The sequence below is a fragment of the Erpetoichthys calabaricus genome, chromosome 2, assembly GCF_900747795.2.
Source record: "Erpetoichthys calabaricus chromosome 2, fErpCal1.3, whole genome shotgun sequence".
Classification (NCBI taxonomy): Eukaryota; Metazoa; Chordata; class Cladistia; order Polypteriformes; family Polypteridae; genus Erpetoichthys; species Erpetoichthys calabaricus.
Window position 1 is genome coordinate 128,173,455 of NC_041395.2, and position 23,567 is coordinate 128,197,021.

The window sequence follows — 23,567 nt, forward strand, 5'->3', positions numbered from 1 at the left end:
ACACTTCTCTTGCCTGAGTTACCATGAAGTCCTCGGTCAGAATGCTGAAAGGGAACCATAGCTTGATGCTCTGACTGTACATGGAGTAATGCTGCTCAGGTTTCATTGCAGGCACTCAAAGCAACATAGACACATGGAATAAGCTATCAAGTAGCATGGTAGACAGTAAGACATTAGGGACTTTCAAAATTAGACTTGATGTTATTTTAGAAGAATTAAGTGGATAGGACTGGTGTGCTTTATTGGGCTGAATGGCCTGTTCTTGTCTAAATTGTTCTAATGTTGCATGTGTCTAACAACATCATAGTGTCCAGCCTGACAAAATAGAGGCATTCATAAAAAAACAGATACAAAATATGGCAATGTGATGATGATAAAAATATTCATAATCAAAAATAAGAATTCCTAACAAAAATAAATAAATGCTATAAATAAACTAAGAACACATTCCTGACATAATAAGGCATTGTAGTACATCGCACTTTCTTTGGTTTTGAACTTTGTGATTACTCAGTTTGATTCTTTCTTTTGTTTTGAAAATTTTGTTTTAGATTCTTAAACCATTTATATTTTTGGCTTGCTTCATTACTAATTTATTCGCCTGGGTTCAAATTCCATACCCAATAGGAGTGTGTGGTTTGCATGTTCTCCCTGGGTCTGAATAGATTTTCCACTGGATATGCTGCAATCGGTCAGTTCCCCGTACCGTATTGGTTTCTGCCTTCTGCTTCCAAGATAAGCTCCAGCCCTCCATTGTTCCTGGATGGAATTAAGTGGGTTTGAGAATTTTATGCTAGGTTATGTTACATTATGGAACTCCCAGGCTGGTACTGACCAAAACTAAGCGTAGTCATGGTCAATGTTGGTTTTGGGTTTGGGGAATGCCCTGCATATTTTGGAGGCCACCATGATACAGAGCCATGTTATAGGCCTTAATCTAAAGTTTCAAATATAAAAGTCCAAACACTGGAAAATTTTGCATTGAGGAACCTTTTTGGAGTTTCTACTAGGCTTCTTTTTTCCATTTTGTCATGATTTACATTACCCCTATCAAGGCTTTAAAAAGAACCATAAATATTTGTGAAGCATGGCCACTATCTCTAGGTGGTGTCATCCTTGACAGAGCACAAGCTTATCTAAAGAAAACTTTCATTGAAGTGTGGGATTGCATATAAATGCCCTCTTTACACCTAAGGTCCAGCAGTGGTAACCACCATCTTAGCCACATATCAATCATTTTACTGGATCATAAACCTTCTGACCTGACACTGTGAGCCTAGTCACACTGCTATCTTGTCTGATTTTTTTTTCAGCTTAAATTTGCACCTATATTGCATATCTTTATTGTGGCTTTGATGTCAACTAAAGTGTACACCAGAGAGAGAAGTGACAGTATGGAGCAGAAGGACTAAGTGATGGACAGGCAGTATTAAAGGCCCTGCTCTTCATATTGAAACTGAAAAAAGTGATATTGGTTAACAGACTGCTGAGTCTTTTACTTTACTTGGAAAACTGTGCAGCATTTGCTTAAGGTTCTTTTGATTTTGCCCGAATGCTTTGTGGATTTCTCTACTTTCAGGGGACAAAGATTTTTTTTCTTATGTGAGATGAGCACCTGCATATGAAATCTGGCAACTTTTGCAAAAATCAGTTGGCATAAGCACATCTAACCATCTGTCTAAAGAATGTACTTGTCACTTCGGAAGCTGGCATTATCTAAATTTCTAGCTTTCCTTTCAAAATTGGAAGTAAAAAAAATGTTCTTACAGTATGTATTTTTTTTCCTCATTAAAAATTATAAATGACAATTCTTTAAATGCTGTTCACCAGGAACTGTTCTTCTTCTTCAAAGTAATAATCATATCATGTTGTCATTCAATTTTCCTGAATAGCAATGCCAACAAGAAAATTTTGTACTCATAACGTCCAGCTTTACTATGAAAGTCACTTATCAAGTATCTTTTAATCTCTTTATTCGTCCAGATTTGATATCCTTATTAAAAGTAATTGCTATGAGACTGAGAAAAACGTGGCTGAGGTTCAAAGCACTAAATATGAAATGTACATCTTCATAGCAAGGGGCATTCACTGCAGCTTTTGAGTGCCATGTGGGAACTTTATCTGCAAACCTATTAGAGAAAAAGATGGTTGCAAAGACTTTTTGTTGGCACTTCCGTTCATCTGTTTATTTTCAGTTCTCGTGTTCGTTTATTGAGGGTTATAGCAGGAACTACAAATGAACGGAACGGAGTGAAAAAAACGGCAACTCCAAATACTGTATATTAATATAATACACTGGCTATATTGACAGTAATCTGTCAAAGTGAGTGTTCAAATTTATTTAATATAAATGAAATAGATCTCAGAAACACTGCCTACCCTCATAGGTGAAGAAAGAGAGAAACATTAGCTATTATATTTTTAAACAAAAATGAACTGTTTCCAGTGCTGAAAATTACTCCTGCACCAATTTCCTTTTATTAAATCTAACCAGAAAACTTGAACACTTTGTAAAGAGTAAATTGTACTACATTAATGGGCTACTTATGTTGGCCTGGTATGAGTGAGTATGCCCCATAATGGGTTGGCATCCCATCTAGGGTTCCTGCCAAGCACCTAATGCTTCTGAAATGGAAACTGGTCCCCTGCAAACCTAATATAGTAATGTGGTAAAGCATGTTGGGTGTCAGATTAGTGGATCATGGCAAGTGCTACTTATTATAATTATGCGAGTGTGGGTGTGTGCAGAACAGCTGTGTGGCCACAGAGTATCTAATGGGTGAATTGGCAGACTGCTTATTCACGTGTACAGGCGAATTTAGCACAGCCATTCCTCATTGAGGTTCTGCAGATTGTTTAGTGCAGCTACACTCACAGGAGTATAAAAGGTCTGAGTAAGAAAGATCGAGGAGATAGAGAGGACAAGGAAAAGCAGGATCATATTAAGTTCCGTGGAAGCAGAGGCGTTCCAGGGACGGACAAGCCTTGATGATTTTGTGCAGCAGGAATGATCATGGACTCCAGAGGCTCTGCCGAACCAGCGAAGGTGGCAGAGATGGGAGTTGTAATATGGACTGCATTTGCTGGTATCTCAACCCCACTGAGCATTCCTGATGGGTAAGCAGCATAAGACGAGAGAGAGAGAGACCACACAATGGGACCATGAAAAAAGGAAGCCGACTCTGTTACTTTATCCTTGGGTTTATCTATTTATTATATTTATTCATTAGATTTTAACTTCCTGAACTGCTTTCGTGGATTATTAATTGAAGAAGACTGCTTGCACTGCACTTTTTCAGCACTGCCTTTCTTTAAATAAACTTGCACCACACACTTCTGCACTGATAACTGCTGTTGTGTCCTCACTTTCCCTAGTCCACCCTCAGTTATGACTATGGATGTCCTGGAATGAAAGAGGTCCACAGCCATGGGAACTCAAGGGAATCATTCAATTTCAATTTAAATCATTTCAATTTTCACAGCAACACAATTATTACTAAACAATGAAAATGGTGCATTTATATGCAGGCTGAATTATAATAGCCTTGAGTTTCTGAAACTGTAAAATCATTCTATTGGCTGTAAATCATAACTCAGAGGGATATGATTCAATCTACTTCAATTCAGGTCAATTCAATTCCATTTTCATAGGTGCAATTTGATCCCATAACACTATATAAAAGTGGCAAATATAATATGATGAAAGGAAAGCAACATAAACAGAGAAATATCATGCAATATACTGTATACAAAATACACAATCATAACTAAAGTGGCTTTAATTTCATATTCTAGCTAATTTAAAAAAAAAAAAAATATTCTAGCTAATTTAAAAAAATAATAAGTGCCTACATGATGAAATTTGTCATGGACAAATTTCAGACTCCATTAAGTAATATATTGAGTATTAATGTGATCAAATGTTAGTATTATTAGAAAACACTATTTGTGCTAACTATATTAAAAATAATAATATACTCAAAAGTATTCTAGAACTTGGTGTTCTTGTGTGCATGCTTCTTTTCTCTCCTGAGACACAATTGGAATAAGTTTCCAATCTGAACTATATTATTTGCAACACAAATCAAAATAGGAAACAGCATCATCTAAAATCTAATTTTCTTCTTTTAATACACTTGAATCTGTGTATTTTTTTTTCTAATAAAAAAAGAATACTTGTGGCCATCTACTTTTCTTTAATTGAATTTTATACAGTATGAGGATTCTGCAAGAAAACACTAATTTATAGCTTAATTAAAACTAAAAAGTGGTAAATTTCCCCAAGGTCTAGCTAAAGGCACCCAGAATGTTGTACCAAATCAAAAGAAAAATCAATGGGACCAATTATGTGAGGATATATAACTGTCTTACCTCGTCTGAAATCTGTCCTCCAAAGGTTACCCAAGTTCCTGAAAAACAAGAAGCAAAAGCTTCAATAATAGTGAAGTTTCTTTATGCTTTAGACAGAATAATCAAATGACTACATATAATTACAAAATTGAGTAAATCTTAGCAGGAGAAGTAGTTCAGTACTAAAAGGGAGGTTTTGTGTGAAGGAGCGTTTGTGAAAAGTAAAGTTTGAAATAGTAATGCACTGCCAGCAACAGCAGAAGGAGTAACGGGGGAATATGTGCTAAATAAGCAAACAATAGTAATTAATTACTCTATAATTAGCATAGAAAGAAATATTTAGCCAAGGAAAAAGCTGAAACTGCACTGGCCATGAATCATGGAGACAGAGAGAGTCAGGGAGAGAAGAAAAATGCTCTTCTGATCAAACAATGAAGCCAGGCTAGCAGAGGCCACTGGGCAAAATGTGTACTACATTATCTAGTCATCTCTCCTTTGAAGTTTTATACACAATCTATCCTTCATAATAGGAACATATTCAGTTTTCTATCAAATTTTGCAGGAAATAGTCCATAAAATTCCTATGCTTCACACACTGTACTGTAAAAGCCTGACCAGCTGCAATGACACACATGGCTTGGCAACTGAACAAACTTCCATATTAGTTGTAAGGAAACATAACTATTAGCTTCAGGTGTAAGAAGAGAAAGGCACTATAAAATGGATAGAGTAAATGCGCCCCCCCCCCCCCCTAAATGTTAATTGAAACAAAACTCTGATGTGTTCCCTCATTCATTTTTCCAAACCATCTTAATCTAAACAAGTGAAACCCTAACTCTGCAGCAATGGATATAAGACAGGAACCAATTCTGGGTATAATGATGACCCATAACAGGGCACACTCATGCACACACCTACACTCATGTATACTGGGCCAGTTTAGGATCTCTATCCAACCAAACATGCACATCTTTGAGATGTAGAAGGAAACCGGAGTACAAGAAGAAAAACCCACACAGACATGGGAAGAATTTGAAAACTGCTGACAGATAGTGACAGGGCTGGCATTTAACCCAAGGCTCTAGGGAGACAATAGTGCTAATTACTACACCAGCATGCTACATGATATACTGTATACTAAAGTATAAAGTAGGAGATGTTAAGGCATTGTTACAGCTGGAGAATGTAAAGCAAAAATGAAATAATGAGGAATGTGATAAGAGATTCTTGAAAACAAGTCACATCTATGAAAGAATAACAAGAGCCCTCATTTTCACCTGTGGTACACTAAAGAAATTTAGATTTTTGAAGATGGTCCTTCTATCAAGATTTGATTAATATTTAATGTTGAAAAGCACTGAACTTCTAAGCAGTCAAAAAAAGCAATATCTTACCAATATCTTACAATTTAAAGCAGCTGAAATTGTTTTAAACAGCACAGTTTTATTCAAGTCACTGGTTTAAATCTTTAAAATCAACCAATAGATTACATTCTATTACCACCACTATTAATAATAATAATAATAATAATAACAACAGTAACAACAACAGTGCCACAGTAAATAAACTTGCTAGTTATTTTCATGAGATAGCAATGCTACTTGCCACATCAGTGTATTGTTACCATCAACAAAACACCAATAATAATAATAATAATAATAATAATAATAATAATAATGCTGCGGTGGGCTGGCGCCCTTCCCGGGGTTTGTTTCCTGCCTTGTGCCCTGTGTTGGCTGGGATTGGCTCCAGCAGACCCCCATGACCCTCTAGTTAGGATATAGCAGGTTGGATAATAGATGGATGGATGGATGGATAATAATAATGCAATGCAATTACAGGGCACTAAATATATAGTTCAGAGTTTTTCTGGTGTGATACAAACCTAAAATATTATAACTGTTTTAGATAGATAGATAGATAGATAGATAGATAGATAGATAGATAGATAGATAGATAGATAGATAGATAGATAGATAGATAGATAGATAGATAGACATGTTCACCAGATGCTTTCTAACTTCCTCCAAGATGTAGCAGAAGTTCTTTCAGAAGTGTTTCATGTCTGTACAGCAGATTGTCTGTTCTTTTGTCACCCTACAACCAAGTGGCTATTTGACAGTTAGGTTGCTCTTTTTTCATGTGAGTGTTCAGAATTTAGAACTTCTAAACAAATAACAGGAACACTGTGTTTGGTCCAAGGTACAATTACTAGCAAAATTGTGCTCCAACACGGTGTTTCTTATGGATATGATTAGCATGTAAAATAATTCACAGATCAGTCTGGACACTCCTGTCAGTCACATCCCTCCAGTGTTTCTGCAACAACCATTATATGTGGCAAAATATTCCAGCAGGTCTATACAGCTTCAAAAAATGGCAAAACAGTATTTATAGTTGTTATGCAAAAGCAGTGGTCAAAATTTTCCACTGTACACACAGCAGGAGGTGATTCTCTATTCTTCCCTTACAAACTCCAGTTGTATGTTAGTCACGGAGATGCTTGTGAACATCTGCACATCTGCTTAGGTTCTTTCCTGAGGAAAAAATCCAGAGGTATAAGAGAAACCATCATCTATCAAGAAGACTGTATCCATAGCCAATAATATCTAGCTGATATTTTTCTACTTACTCTATACAAGTACTCTTCTCCATACATGACTGGTATCACACCTCATGATGCCACAGTAGTGAATCCATGTGGCTTTGAATTTGATCATGAGGCATTTAATGTTAAACATAATCCTAATGTCAGTCTTTAAGTTGTGGTGTACACATTCTACTAAGAGGTTTGATTATATTTACTAAGAATCATCTTGGAAGTCTAATTTGAGAATTTTTGGCTCCTCCTCATAAACTAATTTAAATGTAATCTTACTGCATGTACAGTATGTAACTCCACACAATATACTGTAACTCTAGGGATCCATCATAAAAAGAACACACAGTCCTAATAGGAGCCTTTAAACATACTGCAAAAGGAACCGTCTAGATCTAGAGAACTCTAAAGCAGGACAGAAGTATTAGTTAAACATTAATGGAATAGCCATTCCATAATCAGTAAAGGTTTTTTGATGACAATTCATGTTGTATAGCAGTTTAATCATTATTATGTGTTCAATTCCATATAAAATGTTCAATTAACTCTTTGATTAATCATCTTTGCTCTACAATTAGCATTATAAAGAACGATGGATTTTGAGATTTTTTTAGACATTTGGTAATTTACTTTTTTCCCCTTCTTATTTCAAAAGAGCCTTGATAATAGTAAAAAAAATAATTGTGGCAATAATCTTATGGTTTCAATTGTTTTAATCTTCTTCCTTTTCTTCTTTCGACTGCTCCGTTAGGGGTTTCCACAGCGGATCATCTTTTTCCATACCTTCCTGTCCTTGCTCTGTGACACCCATCACTTACATGTCCTCTCTCACCACATCCATAAACCTTCTCCTACTCCTTCCTCTTTTCCTCTTGCCTGGCAGCTCTATCTTTAACATCCTTTGCCCAATATGCTCAGCATCTCTCCTTTGCACATGTCCAAACCAATGCAATCTTGCCTCTCTGACTTTGTCTCCCAACCGTCCAACTTGAGCTGACCCCCTAATGTACTCATTTCTAATCCTGTCCATCCTCGTCACACCAAATGCAAATCCTAGCATCTTTAACTCTGCCACCTCCAGCTCTGTCTCCTGCTTTCTGGTCAGTGCCACCATCTCCAACCCATATAACAAAGCTGGTCTCACCACCATCCTGTAGACCTTCCCTTTCACTCTTGCTGATACCCATCTGTCACAAATTACTCCTGACACTCTTCTCTACCCATTCCACTCTGCCTGCACTCTCTTTTTCACCTCTTTTCCACAATCCCCGTTACTCTGTACTGTTGATCCCAAGTATTTAAACTCATTCACCTTCGCCAACTCTACTCCCTACATCCTCAACATTCCACTGACCTCCCTCTCATTTACATACATGTATTCTGTCTTGTTCCTACTGACCTTCACTCCTCTCCTCTCTAGAGCATATCTCCACCTCTCCAGGGTCTCCTCAACCTGCTCCCTACTCTTGCTACAGATCATAATGTCATCAGCAAACATCATAGGCCGCAGGGACTCCTGTCTAATCTTGTCTGTCAACCTGTCCATCAACATCGCGAATAAGACAGGGCTCAAAGCCGATCCCTGATGTAATCCCACCTCCACGTTGAATGCATCTGTCACTCCTACCGCAGACATCACCACTGTCACACTTCCCTCGTACATATCCTGCATAACTCTTACATACTTCTCTGCCACTTCCGACTTCCTCATACAATACCACAACTCCTCTCGAGGCACCCTGTCATGTGCTTTCTCCAGGTCTACAAAGACTCAATGCAACTCCTTCTGGCCTTCTCTATACTTTTCCATCAACACCCTCAAAGCAAACATCACATCTGTGGTGCTCTTTGTTGGCATGAAATGTTGCTAATCGTCAACTCCCTTCTTAACTGAGCTTCCATTACTCTTTCCCATAACTTCATGCTGTGGCTTATCAATTTTATCCCCCTGTAGTTACTACAGCTCTGCACATCCTCCTTATTCTTAAAAATCAGTACCAGTACACTTCTTCTCCACTCTTTAGGCATCCTCTCACTTTCCAAGATTCTATTAAACATTCTGGTTAAAAACTCCACTATCATCTCTCCTAAACGCCTCCATGCTTCCACAGGCATGTCATCTGGACCAACGGCCTTTCCATTCTTCAGCCTCTTCATAGCTGTCCTTACATCCTCCTTTGTAATCCGTTGCACTTCCTGATTCACTATCACCACATCATCCAACATTATCTCTTTCTCTCATTTTCTTCATTTATCAGTCTCTGAAAGTACTCTTTCCACCCTCCTTGCTTGTGAGTATATTTCCATCTTTATCCTTTATGACCCTAACCTGATGAACATGTTTCCCAGCTCGGTCCCTCTGTCTAGCCAATCGGTACAGGTCTTTTTCTCCCTTCTTAGTGTACAACCTCTCATACAACTCACCATATGCCTTTTCTTTAGCCTTAGCCACCTCTCTTCACCTTGCATCTTATCTCCTTGTACTCTTGTTTACTTTGTGCATCTCTCCGACTATCCCACTTCTTCATCATCCTCTTCCTCTATATACTCTCCTGCACTTCCTCATTCCACCATCAGGTTTCCTTTTCCTCCTTCCTCTGTCCAGATGTCACACCAAGCACTCTTCTTGCTGTCACTCTTACTACTTCTGCTGTAGTTGCCCAGCTGTCTGGTAACCCTTCACTGCCACCCTGTGCCTGTCTTACCTCCTCCCTGAACTCAACCTTACAGCCATCCTTTTGCAAATTCCACCATTTGATCCTCATCTCTGCCCTCACTCTCCTCTTCCTCTTGATATCCAACATCATCCTACAGACCACCATTATATGTTGCCTAACTACACTTTCCCCTGCCATCACTTTGCAGTCTTCAATCTCCTTCAGATTGACTCTTCTGCATAGGATATAATCTACCTGTGTGCATCTTCCTCCACTCTTGTATGGCACCCTATGTTCCTCCCTCTTCTTAAGAAACGTATTCACCACAGTCATGTCCATCCTTTTTCGCAAAATCCACTATCATCTGACCTTCTTCATTCCTTTCCTTGACACCATACCTACCCATCATCTCCTCATCTCCTCCGTTCAGTTCACCAACTTGTCCATTGAAATCTGTTCCAATCACCACTTTCTGTCCCTTGGGTACACTGTCCATCACTTCATCCAACTCACTCCAAAAATCTTCTTTCTCATCCATTGCACACCCAACTTGCAGGGCATATGCACTAACAACATTCATCATCACACCTCCAATTTCCAGCTTCATAATCATTACTCTGTCTGACACTCTTTTCACCTCCAAAACACTCTTGTCATACTGTTCCTTCAGAATAACCCCTACCCCATTTCTCCTCCCATCCACACCATGATAGATCAATTTGAATCCACATCCAATCCACCTGGCCTTACTCCTCTTCCATTTAGTCTCTTGCATGCATAATATATCAACCTTCCCTCTCTCCATCATATCTGCTAACTCTCTCCCCTAACCAGTCATACTGCCTACATTCAAAGTTCCTACGCTCAGTTCCACTCTTTAACTTCCTCCTCTCCTCCTGCCTCCGGACAAGTCCCCCCGATTTCTTCTCCTTCTTCAGCTTCATTGTTTCCATATTATAAGATAACAATGACGGTTACAAAAACACCTGCTGTTGATTAAGTAAGACACAATGTTTGAAATTCTGTCTTTGTTTTTTCTTTAAAGAATAAGTGGTGTGTTTGCCCTTAAGCTACTTTTCCACTGAAGTGTTTTCTTGGAATCACAATCATGGGAATGACACATATCCGACCTGTTCCAGGGTAGGGGAGTATCCACAGTGACAGCCAGTATTTTGCAGCTGTCTCAGACTCAAGTAAAGCCGCCATAATAATCACAGGAATATTTTTCACTGTGAGAGACACCAGCCTGTTAGATTACATCTCAAGTCAGAGCTGAAGGACATGTCTGGTCAGCCAGTGTGTCACAAAAGCCACAAATATATAAAGGAGTGAGAGTGAGCAGATAAACTGCTAATGAACTAGACAGACTTCTCTAGCAATGCATTCATTTCAACTGGACAACCTGAACCAGAATAGCAGTGTGTCCTTGCAGATGAAACATGTGACAGCTTCATAACAGGTTCCGTTCTGTTTGCGAGCTTACTTTGTTGTCTTAAGTCCTAATAGGTAAGGATATATCTGCCAGCTGTTTGCATTTTACAGATTTTTTTAACATGTAAAGCACTGCATGAAACATTATAAACTACCAGAATAGAACAATCTTTCTGCATTTCTCTGGAGCTTCTGCCAACCCTGGGATAATGGCAAAGTATGAAATGCAAGCTGGACACTATATCTGTTGATTTGTATATCAAAGCCCATCTTCCAGTTTCAGCTCTGAGTTTGTGAGGCCATTTTCTCAATACTGGACTTGCGTATTCATTTATTTAGTGATCTTGATTTCAAGTTTATGGGAAGCCAACGCTATCCTGGGTGACTCTAGTGCATGACAGGAAACAGCTCTCAGTAACAAGCAGTGATGGTCCAAACGATTTTGTTTGCAAAGAAGCTCAATGATTGGCTTCGCAAATAACTTCAGTAAACAAATTGTGTTTTGCCTATAGCCACTGAAACTGAAATAAACATGTTTGATCCTGTCTGGAACTGTTTACATGCTTTAATTCCACATGAGTCTACCTCTAGTGAGAAAAATATTATCAGACTCAATTTCTGACTATTATAGACATTTTGTTGAGCAAACAGACATGTTCTGGTAGTAAGACTTCCAACGTTTTTAATTATGATGACAATCTTGGGGAGTGCATTTGTAATGGGCTATAAACCAGTGTTTTAAAGAAAAGGCAAAATTTTTGGAAAATTCTGCTACATTTATTGCTGATGGCTATCAACAGGACATAAATATTTACCTGTCTTGCAAAAGAGTCGCCTGCTTTGAATAATCAGACTGCTTTGATTACTATCTCATCCACACACAATGTGGTGATACAGAACTGCCTGCTTGCTTGAAAATGAACTGAGTTCTGGGGACATTGGTTTCTACTCAGGTACTTCTTGATAGCTGACAACAATACTATTGGTGAACCAAAGTACTGTAAATGTGTTTATAGTATTGTTCTGCAGAGGAAATTAGCATGCACCATTGTTTGACTGATCGTCATATTGCTCTATGCAGAGATTAAAGCATTTATATATTTTTGGGTAAATGAGAAAAAATTAGAAAAGACAAGTATGGTCTGAGACTCGTCACTGCTGCCTGCTTCTTTTATGCTTTTTCACCATATTGCTGTGGCTACACCCTGTAGCAACAGTGGCTTGTACCTGGCCCAGGTTCCACAAGGCCTGAGGCTGGTAACACATTTCTAAATATATACCAGACATAAAACAAACTCAAAGCTCCACAACACTTGGCACATGCATATCCTCAATCTCTTCTGCAAGAACTAAGAAACAGGATAGGGTGGTTGCTAGGTAAAGATGGAGGTTTGGGGTAGGGGATGGTGAAGGTGGTGACAGTTTTTCATGTACTGTAGTGAGATTTTTCTTTGGAGAAAATAGAGCAAAGTGCACAATGGGACATTTTAATGTGGCAACATGTCACTTTTATTAAAAAAATTCACTGTGCTCCTTCACGGAGATGTGAATGAGAAGCATAAACAGAATTGATTTTATTGCTGTGAGACAGATTACCTTATTACGAACCTGCAGAAAAGAACACAGGCAATACTGAAGTATGAAGAAGGCTTTAGAGAGCAGTATACCTTGCTTATCACCCTAAAAAACTGTAAAACACCAAGAAAACTCTTTTCAGTGAGCTTCCTATTGATAGAATCACCTGCAAACCAAATATATATATATAAAATGTATTATTATTATTATTTAAGTGTCAGTTTCACATAACTGTATGTGAATTGAAACTTGCTTTTTTCAATCACCACTAATAACAAGGCACACTCACACACCCTCATATATACACATATCAGACTCAGCCAACAATTAGCCTAATTTTTGCATTTTTTAGATGTGGGAGGAAAAATGGTCAGACATGAAAAGGAGGTGCACATCTCACAAGCAGGTCCTCCAACATACAAGGAAAACTTGATGGGTTGGCGGCAGGATTGGCACTCCAGCCACCGTAAAAAAAAAAACTCACACTGTTTCAGTGTGATGCTGAGGTGTCCCCCCCACTGCACTCGGGGCCCAATCCAGGTGGTTTGTTGTGTGGTGGGGGTGTGGCAACACGCTATCAGCACCTGCTCCCAACCTGATTTGTGGGCAGAGTGGTGACTCTGAGGTTGCCAGTTCGGATCCCATAAATGCCAGAAGTGATTCCGATCTGTTGGGCCCTTGAGCAAAGCCCTTAACCTGCAATTGCTCCGTCCTGGGTATGCCGTTAACCTGCATCCAGCCCTGCAAGCAGGTCCTCCAACTTACAGGTAAAACTTTGGGGTTGGTGGCAGGATTGGCACTCCAGACACTGTAAAAAACCTCACACTGTTCCATTCCATTCGAACTAGTGTGGTGCTGAGTTACCACCCGTTTCATGGCTACGCTCAGGGTTCTGATTTGGGATCCTGAGGTTGTCTGTTGTGTGGTGAGTGGAGTAATACACTGTATCACCTACCAACCAACCAACCAACTGGATCTTTGTCTGTGTGGAGTGTGGATGTGCTCCTCATGTTTGTGTGGGTTTTCCTCTGACATTTCCAAAGACATGCATGATAGCAGGAATGTCAAGGCCAAATTGGCCTAGTCCAAGAGAGTGTGGGTGTAGATAAATCTGCATGCTCAGCTAAAGACTGGTACCCTTTCCAGGGTATGATTCAAGCCTTGTGGTCTATGTAGCATAGATAGGGTCCTTTTCCCGTGAATTTATATTGAACTAAATGGGTTTAACTATATATACAACCATGTATGTATAATATTGCAATGCACAGTCGCTCATTGGTCAAGACTTTTGCCTCATATACAGTATACCTCATACAAATCCCAACCTGGATGAAATAGGTCCACATCATGCCTTTTGTCATATTATTTCCTTCTAGGTACTCCAGATCTCGGCCCATGTGAAAATATGCACATTTGATTGACTAGTGGCTTTAAATTTATCTGGTGTAAGAAAGCATGGTTGGTAGATTTTGGGCTGGTTTGTCTCTTAAATTTTAAAGTCACTGTTTGAAAAAGAAGCCATTAAATACAAATATGATAGCAGCTGCACTTTTAATATTGTCAGCTTAAATGAAAAAAGCATGCTGTCATAAGCTTTTCCTGACATTCATTCATAAGAGCTAGGATGCCCACAATGCCAGACTAAAATTCAATCCAACCTGTACATTAACATAACAAAAATGTAACATTATTGCATTCTGAATACTACTATTGAGGCTTATAGAATCTGGAAAATTTTTACAGTCCAGTTTGTCAGTCCCTCTTGAGTCATGCTTACACACATGGGAGAGCTGTCCTAATTATGAAGGATTGCTCTGGGACAAGATTACTGGAATAGAGTGAAAAGAATTAAAAACCTGTCTTGTCCACAAAGCTGATCTCTCTGGGTGACAAGATAAATTGAAGTCGGGAAGAGCTGCAGAGAGCAAAGCTCCAAAAGCCATATATTTTTTCACTGGTAAGTTCTAACTGAACTTTGTTTAAGAGACACTGGAGACAGAAGCTTCTTGGCACATTTTCAGTACTTATCTTGTTTTATCTTTACTCTTGACAAGCTATTTGTCTCAGCTTCCCAAGCTGATGGAGATTACGACGTGAAAACTCCCAAAATGAAAACCTTCAAAACAAGTCCCGAAGACAGCTTTAGTGCTGAACTTACAGAATGCTGGCACTACACAGTGCCCTTTGCGTAGAGATAGGTGCACATTGACATCTGAAAAAACATACAAGATGGCACATCAGCACCACCACACTGGAAGGCAGGTGTGCTTTAAAAATGAAGCAGGTGAGACTATGACTAAAAAAGGGAAAAATGGTGGCTGTACCCTGCATTCTGCCTAGTGCCATGGAAGGCCAGAGCCCGCTCAGGGTACAATATTGTTATGAACACGCTGGAGAGATCTCAAGCTGGTCGTGTTATTTTGCATCTGAAAAGTTCTGGCACTGGAGACTGCTTACATATAGACACAAGCACAAATACATACATATATATAATATACAATTCTGAAAATATTTTTTTTTCATTGATGCATAAAACTAGAAAGCATAAAAACCATTAAAGGACAAATCTGCTCTTTTATACTTCAGTCAAAGCAACCCTGCAATGATAATGTTATGAGGATGATAGAGGCCTACTGCTTCAATGTAAATTCTGAAGAATGAGATTAAACAAAGCTCAGGCTGGGAAAGTGAAGCTCATCATGGTCAGACACGTCTAAGAAATGCAATCAGTTTTTGGTTTCCTTCTCCTGTATCACAGATGTGCCCAGTCAATCAGCTTTTAACTGACTAAATTACTGCAATCCATCCAGAGCGGCACAGAAAAATACAAACATACAGAGATGTACAAAAGTAAGCTTCTGGAATTACAACCAACAGAATTATATTTCTGTTATATATATATAACAGATAAATTCTGAACTTCTCAGACATGCTTCAGCTTCATTGGTGCTGCCCCTGCTTTGACTTTAACGTTAGATGCTACCTCAGCTTTGCAAAACTTTAATTACAAACGTCTAGAACATCCTCTCATGTTAAACTTCCATCTATTCCTATATTGTACTGTATTCTGTAACCCACTTATCCAGTTCAGAGTTATAGTGAGACAAGAACGACAGGGCACACACACGCACACGCATGCACACACACACACACACACACACACACACACACACACACACACGCACACACACACACTTCTTCACTCATGTGAGGTCAGTTTAAGTCACATTAAATGGTTAGGCTCATGACATTTATGACACATTTCATGATCATGATCTCCATGAGTTAGTTTTTCACTTCAGTTTCTTCCATAAATCGAAAAGACTTTGCGTTAGATTAGTTGGGAGTTGATGAGTTTGCACTGGAGTGGGAACCTATACTATAGATAGATAGATAGATAGATAGATAGATAGATAGATAGATAGATAGATAGATATTTTTATTTTTATTAAACATTATTAGAACAAATTATTACTTTTTTATAACATTTTGTTAATTTTATTAAAATCAGATAACATTCCATACATGCAAGTCAAGTTTAACAAAACTAGGTTTGAAACAAATCGACCCCTACCCATGAGAAAGAGAGCTAGGCCAGCAGAGTAAAACTTAATAGTAAAAATATGTAAGTAAATAAATGAATAAAAATAAATAGAATAAAAAAAGAGGAGAGAGAATCCACTTCCTCAGTTTAAATGCTTATTCTAAAATGTTATTGATTAGATCTGGCCAAATTTTGAAAATGTTTTGCACAGATCCTCTAAAAAGATTTTTTCCAATTTTAGATAATATATACAGTAACATCAGTTACTGTTGTGATGTAAGATTTTGCATATCTATATATATAAAATTATTTTCGTATTTGAAACGGAAATTACGTATGACCACGTGATATGGAAATTACGTATAAAATGGAAATTACATATGACCACGCGATATGAAAATTACGTATGACCACAGAACATATTATAATACAGGAACTAATCACTTCGTTTGTGGACGCCATTTTTATATCATCTTTACGAATTGTTATTATTTGTGTGAGAGTTATTTTACTGATATTAAAAAGAAGTAAACACAAACACGCCGATCTATCCCATAGAAGTGCGCCCCGCGTCAACCTCTCCCAGCCCTCCTCTCTGGACTACAGCGCTGAGCTGTCCGCCGCCAGACGCGTTCTGACAGAGAAGTTTTATTTATTCGTCCACATAACTGTCGCGGAAACTGCAACATTGTAACTTTTTTTTTAGTTGGCAGTTCTTGATAGTAGAAGAGATAAGGAAAACAGCTTTGCATCTTTCTACTTTTTAACTGTGGTGATCTGTAAACAATGTGAAGACGAGACCGCCTTCAGCAGCGAGGGGTCGTGAGAACAAAGTGGACGCTGGGAGGCGCGGAATGTCGGGCTGCTCCGCTGGGTGGAGAGCTTCGCAGTTTCAGGCAGCGTCCTCTCTTCTCGCACTGTTTGTGACACTTCAAGTGCCCTGTCAGCTCCTGGGAGAGTGGAAATCTTTGCGAATGAGTGTAATCGGAGCCATCGAAGCAGGACTCTGTTTGTAAATTGCCCTGCACCACTACTTACTGTCCCTTAAGGTGAGTTTGGGTCACTAAAACCCTGAAACATTCAAGGTTGCTTTTCTGATCAATTATTTTAAGTAGATGGAGAGTTTACATCTAAGAAGATGTACAGGCCTCTTCATGTAAAGTTGGACTTGGGAATTGTTTGGACCTTCTGCCCGTTAAGCACGGAAGGGCAGCGTCCACATTTATCAGAATTTTTTTTCTCTTTAATCACAGGCACATAGAGCAAGGTTGTCAGGCAGAAATTTGGACGATCACATAGAAAATGTAATTTCTATACCACAGCGGTCTTGTAGCACCTTTCAAAAGGGATCTGCTACCGAGAGATGATCCAAATACATTTTAGCTGTTGTTAGTACTACTTACCTGTTGTGTTATACCGCCTTTAAAATGTAGTTTACCCGAAACCACTCCAGTAGTGCTCAATGTATCTTTACTTCTTAAAATGTTAATGTTTTACTGTTTAATAACTTATAGACTACATTTTATTTTTTTCCCTTGCACTCATTAAGCGAAGCCACTGGGTAATCAGTTAGTAACTTGATAACTATTTTGTATGTCTTTATTTGTAATTTAGGCAAAGCAATGTAATTTAGTGTTACATTAGTGAGTGTTTACCCCCTCCCCCCTTTAGGAATGGGTCACTTGAATTTTACAACAGAGCTGGGGGGGAGGGGTGCGCCTTAAACCAGTTTGGCGAGTGTTTCTCTGCTAAAGTCTTTCAACCCCTGCAAGAAAGCCATAAAGACATATAGTCTTGGGGGTGGCAGATTTTAAGATGTTGTATTCCCCCATTGGTCTGAAGTATGGCAGTTTGGAATTGGCTTCTATCAGAAGCTTTTAAGTACCATGATGTCCTATTTGCCCTAGGGGTTGGACAGAGAATCTATAAATCTGCTTGCTCAACCACATTCTCTCTCTCTTACTAACCCCTGATCATGAAGAAGCATATCTCTCTTACCAAACTGATGAAGACCATCACACCATGAACTGTAGAAGACAACACAATGGAGAGCACAACTTGGCAGCCATATTGAGAACAGGCAATGCAGCCTGTTCTGAAGAAAGCTGAGCACCAATGATACCTTAACTAGAGACATTTTAAATAACTACAAGTCTGTGTGTCGCCTGAAACTACACATCACCATTTAATCAGGTTGTATGGTTGCCAATATTCAAATGTACTTTGCATATTGTTATTATTTATGAATATTATCAATAATACATTATTTTATGTGTAACTTAACTCCTGCTTGTCTTTTTAGTACATCTAATTGCCTGAGGTTATAGACATAGAAGGGAAGGTGGGGATAAGTTATATACTATAATACCTTATAAACAGTGGTAGGTCTGTGAGATTAGGCATTCTGACAAAGGCTACTTATTAATAATACAATAGGGGAAAGTAGAGCAATATATATTACTCTACCAAGACAAAACAGTTACCCACTGACTTAAAAGAGATGATTTTGAATTCTTCCAGTTGTGCAAAATAAGTCTATGTGCCAATGGTGTAGTAAAGGCAATTACCGTTTGTTTGTCCTTCTCCACTTTAAGCTCATCTGGGAGTACACAAAACACAGCTGTTAGTGGATTAGGAGGGATTGTGACACCAAGGCTGTCTGAAAGTCATTTAAAGATTTTTGTCCAGAATGATGTTAATTTGGTGCAGGCCCAAAACATGTGACCCAGTTGGATCTTGCCCTGGAAACATTTTGGACAATTTTATATGAGAGAGATGTGCTCGATATATAATTTTGAGTTGAATAATTCTAAGCTTTGCGCATATGGACCTCGAGTGAATTCTCTGCATTGCTAACTTCCACTCCTTTTCTAAGATGTTGAATGAGAGATCCTTTTCCCACTGTACTCTTGGATCTTTGAAAGGGAGGGACTTTCATTAAAACAAATGAAATGACTAAAACAAGCTACAGTTTATCTAATTTAAATATACCAGACTTATTACAAAAACAGGGCGGCACGGTGGCGCAGTGGGTAGCGCTGCTGCCTCGCAGTTGGGAGATCTGGGGACCTGGGTTCGCTTCCCGGGTCCTCCCTGCGTGGAGTTTGCATGTTCACCCCGTGTCTGCGTGGGTTTCCTCCGGGCGCTCCGGTTTCCTCCCACAGTCCAAAGACATGCAGGTTAGGTGGATTGGCGATTCTAAATTGGCCCTAGTGTGTGCTTGGTGTTTGTGTGTGTCCTGCGGTGGGTTGGCACCCTGCCCGGGATTGGTTCCTGCCTTGTGCCCTGTGTTGGCTGGGATTGGCTCCAGCAGACCCCCGTGACCCTGTGTTCGGATTCAGCGGGTTGGAAAATGGATGGATGGATTACAAAAACAATAAACATTTCCAATCTCTTCTGCTTTTTTTTCTATACAAACTATACAAAATATATCTTTGCCCCTGCTACACCACACACAGTTTCAATTAACTGCATGCATTAATTCAAATATCTTCACCACTGTTATTCCCACATTTCACCCTTCTTGTCGTGAACTAGAATCCCAAATAAGTCCCAAAAGCACTTCCAACAATACCCGCTAGAGTGGGAAATCCCATCAAAAAACCTAACTAGACACAAAAATGGCCTTGTATTATCTTTATAAAATAAAAGATTTCTTCTTAACAAAAAATGTTCTCTAGTACCAATGAAGCTCCGTGGAGCACAAAGGCAAAATGGAAATGCCTGTAACAAGAAGGCAATCCCAATCAAACAAGTCCCAATAGCAAAGTCAAAACACAGAGCAGAAGTCTGAAAAAATGTAGAAAATCACAAAGCACATTGAATTTACAAAAAGCACAAAAACTCACTACTCTCAAGTGCAATTGATGTGAACACAAAAAACTATAGAAGACCCTTCAGATTTATAAGGCGAAGGGCAGTACCAGGCAGTGATTGGCAGGTGGTCCTACTCTTGGGAGACATAACAAAAGCAAAGACAATACAACAGATAATTAACAAAAGCAACATTACATAAATAGACGGCACAACAATGAACAAAAAGGACATAAAAAATTACTTTGAACCCCAACGCCTATATAACCCACATATAACACCTCCAAGTCAATGCAAACAATAAGACAAATGTTCAGTAAACCCCAGATGGTATCTACAGTAAACTAGTAAATGAACACCTCACATGCACTCAGTTCCTCCTGCTACACTCTGTGACAGATAGGGGGCACTCTCGCTCCCTTGAACTCTCGGACACCATGCCAGACACCAGGTAAAAGTCCAATAATTATTTTTATTCGAACAAATATGTGCACCAAGCACCCTCCACTCCACAATACTCATACAATAAACAATAACTAATAAACAATAATCAATCCTCCATTCCCTGACACGTTGCCACCCTTCCACCCAGCTCAGCTCAACTCTGGGATCTCCCACAGTCCTTTATATAGTCCGTGACCCGGAAGTGCATGTGACTTCTTAGCACTTCCAGGTCAGATCCAAAAGTCTTCTTTTCATCCCGGAAGTACGTCGGTCTTTTTGTTCATGTGATTATGACGCACTTCCAGGTTGTATGAGAAAGTCTCGCTGCTCCTCCCTGCAGCGCCTTCTAGGGGCCCCTGTGGTATCCAGCAGGGTTGTGGATGAAAACTCCAATGTCCATAATTCCCTGCTGGCATTCGGGGCACCTCCATGCTGCAGGGAGGGCTCCATCTGGTGGCCTGGGGGTATTGGCCAGAATGAAAGGCCGGCCATATCCCACAACTCATATTTCCATATTATAATTTATTAAACCATGAGTTATAATTTGATTTTCAGTTTCCCTTCATCAGTAACATACAACATTCTTTTAACTCCCCACACATCTATAGATTTGTCAGTTTATAATAACCAAATTCCAGTTTTATCCTTGAGAGAATATTCATTCTAAAAAGTAAAAAGATGTCCACGGGCTCTCTTCCACACTGCTTATTTCTGAATCCTTTTGAGACTGCTAGTTTAGCATCACCAAGCAACAAATTCAGCAATTGCATCCCTGATCTGTTTTTTATTGTGTTATTAAAATTCACCATTCATTTTTTACATAACTCAGAAAAAAAGAAGCCTTCCAGTCTAATACAAAATAAAAATACAGTAAATAAAAATGGTTTCTTTCTGTCCACAAAAAATATCTGTCATAGTAGCCACTGTAATTATTTTTAAAAGGAGTTTGTGGATATGATGTCCTGCACAAGTCTTTTGTTATTTTATTATTCAGAGGCTTATATAGCTCCCAAAAAGACGGCACCCTCCAACCTTCTAAATACTCTGTAATTTAGAAACTTCCTTTTCTAAGTCTTTCATATTTAGTAGGCACTTTTTGACGACATCTTCAGTATATTGTTGGAAAAAACATTTTTCTGGACTATACAAATGTTCCACCACTGTTTAAGTGAAGCAAATTAAGTTTTGGTAAAAGTCCACTGCTTCCAAAAATATTCAAATATTTAATGAAATGGGCATCTCCTAATATACAAACACTGAAGGACTATAAAAACTTAAACTTTTAGGATGAATTTTCATCCCAAGCAAAGAAACGTCTGAAAATCCAGCAACAGACATATAAGCGGAGGTATTAGTTTTTAAATTGTGTTTTGAACAATAAAAGTGGTCTAACTGTGCCATAGGAATACGCATGTACCATCCCTTTACCCAAATGTACTGTCTTATCTGACAGGAATTTACTGTGCCAAACATAAACTATATCAGCCTGCTTTAGCAGAGCTTGCAACAATTGGACAGACCCCGGATGAGGTTTAGTACCATTATGGTCTTACATATAAATGTCGGTGCAATTAAAATTCCTTCCCACCAACAGTCTGTCTCCATAATCAATAGAATCCACCACTCTGTTTGAAGACTTAAAGAAACAAATCGTTTCCGTCCCATTGGTAGGAGCATAAACATTGATAAATACAAGATCGTGGTCTACATCTTTGACTTGAACCGCTAACAATGTTAGTGATCTGTAACTGCATTGATGTTAAAAACAGTATGGTCACCCCGGCAGTAAGATGGGAATCATGGCTAAGAAAAGTCAGACACCCACTAATTTGAAAACCAGTCCGGCTGATTCTGTAAATCAGAGTGGGTCTCCTGAAGCCGGCTGAGACACAGAGTCTTCTGTTCTAAAAACTCAAAAGCTACATCCCTCTTTGCTCTCCCCCTACAGCCATTCAAATTTGAATTCACAATGTGCAAAGACTGCATGGAAAGGGAGTACACAGGAAAGTAAACAATGATAAATAGATGTGAAAACTAAAGAAGTGATCCTTTATTTTTGGTTAAATGACTTGCGAACTTTACTGATGACATATTTTTCAATCTTGCAGCCTTCCTTTGCTCCATGCCTAACTGGACTGTCTTGTGTGTAACTTTTTGTGTAGACACTATAAATAATTGCAAACCTGGAAAATGGTCTTCGACTCTAAAGCCTCTCTTTCCCTTAATAAACTCAGAAAATAGCCTAATTCTGGCAGTACTATAACTGCCTCTGAGAAGATAGTGTGAGGAGAAGATGTTTTTCATGGAGACGTCAGTATAGCTGTCCCATCCTCATTTCTACTTAACTCACTTGTAATATTACTTTGGAATTCAAAATGACTGCTATATTCCTTACAGTACTCACCAGACACAAGTCTTTACTTTGCACACCCTCCATTGTTTAATTTCTCCTGCTGTTTACGACTGGGAACTTTAAACAACTTATTACTCTCACTCCCGCACTCAGCCCTGCACTACTGCTCTTCACAGCCATGCCGCTGCCATCCTTAGATCTCTCACATACCTGTCCTTTTCACAGCACCGTTTGATGTACTCTCCAACAGCAGTTTGTTATCAGAAGCACTTACTTCTACAATCACATTGGTGACCTGAGATACATTTACAGCTGGGATAACTGCCACAGCTTCCTCCAAAGAAACATCAGCCATTGATCTCAGGGGAAAAATGAACTTCAGCTGATGTGCTCTCTACTGGCTCACATAGCTCAGTGCTGACTGATAAGCAATCAGCAGTGATTCTGGCCTCTTTGTCACTTTGAAGCAAAATCTTCTCTGGAGCCCTTTTCAGTAAAGTACTAGGGTGCTGACCACACACAACACCCACTTCAGCCTCAGATTTATTTTTACTAGTATCAAAATCGTCCATACTTTCAACCTCCTTGCCACTCTCAGACTCTCTGTTCAATCAATTTCCTCAACAAGATTCTTCTAGGGTGGCACAAAAATGCCCACAAACACAACTGACACATTTTTGCACTACAAACCCTTATGTCCTGTTCTGTTGCAAGTGGAGCATTGTATTAATTCAAAAGTGACAAAAACAACATGGTCACTGCTGTCCACTTTAAATCTGAGGGCTACACTGATATTGTCAT

The 23,567-nt window shown here is 39.0% G+C and overlaps 1 protein-coding gene across 1 annotated transcript in view; it reads right to left on the reverse strand.

Moving 5' to 3' along the window:
• Window positions 1-23,567, reverse strand: part of kcnab1a (potassium voltage-gated channel subfamily A regulatory beta subunit 1a) — a 356,546-nt gene that overhangs the window by 160,925 nt on the left and 172,054 nt on the right. The window contains exon 3 of the mRNA XM_028794498.2: window positions 4,372-4,409. Coding sequence (XP_028650331.1) covers window positions 4,372-4,409 — 38 coding nt within the window. The remainder of the gene's footprint in view (window positions 1-4,371; window positions 4,410-23,567) is intronic.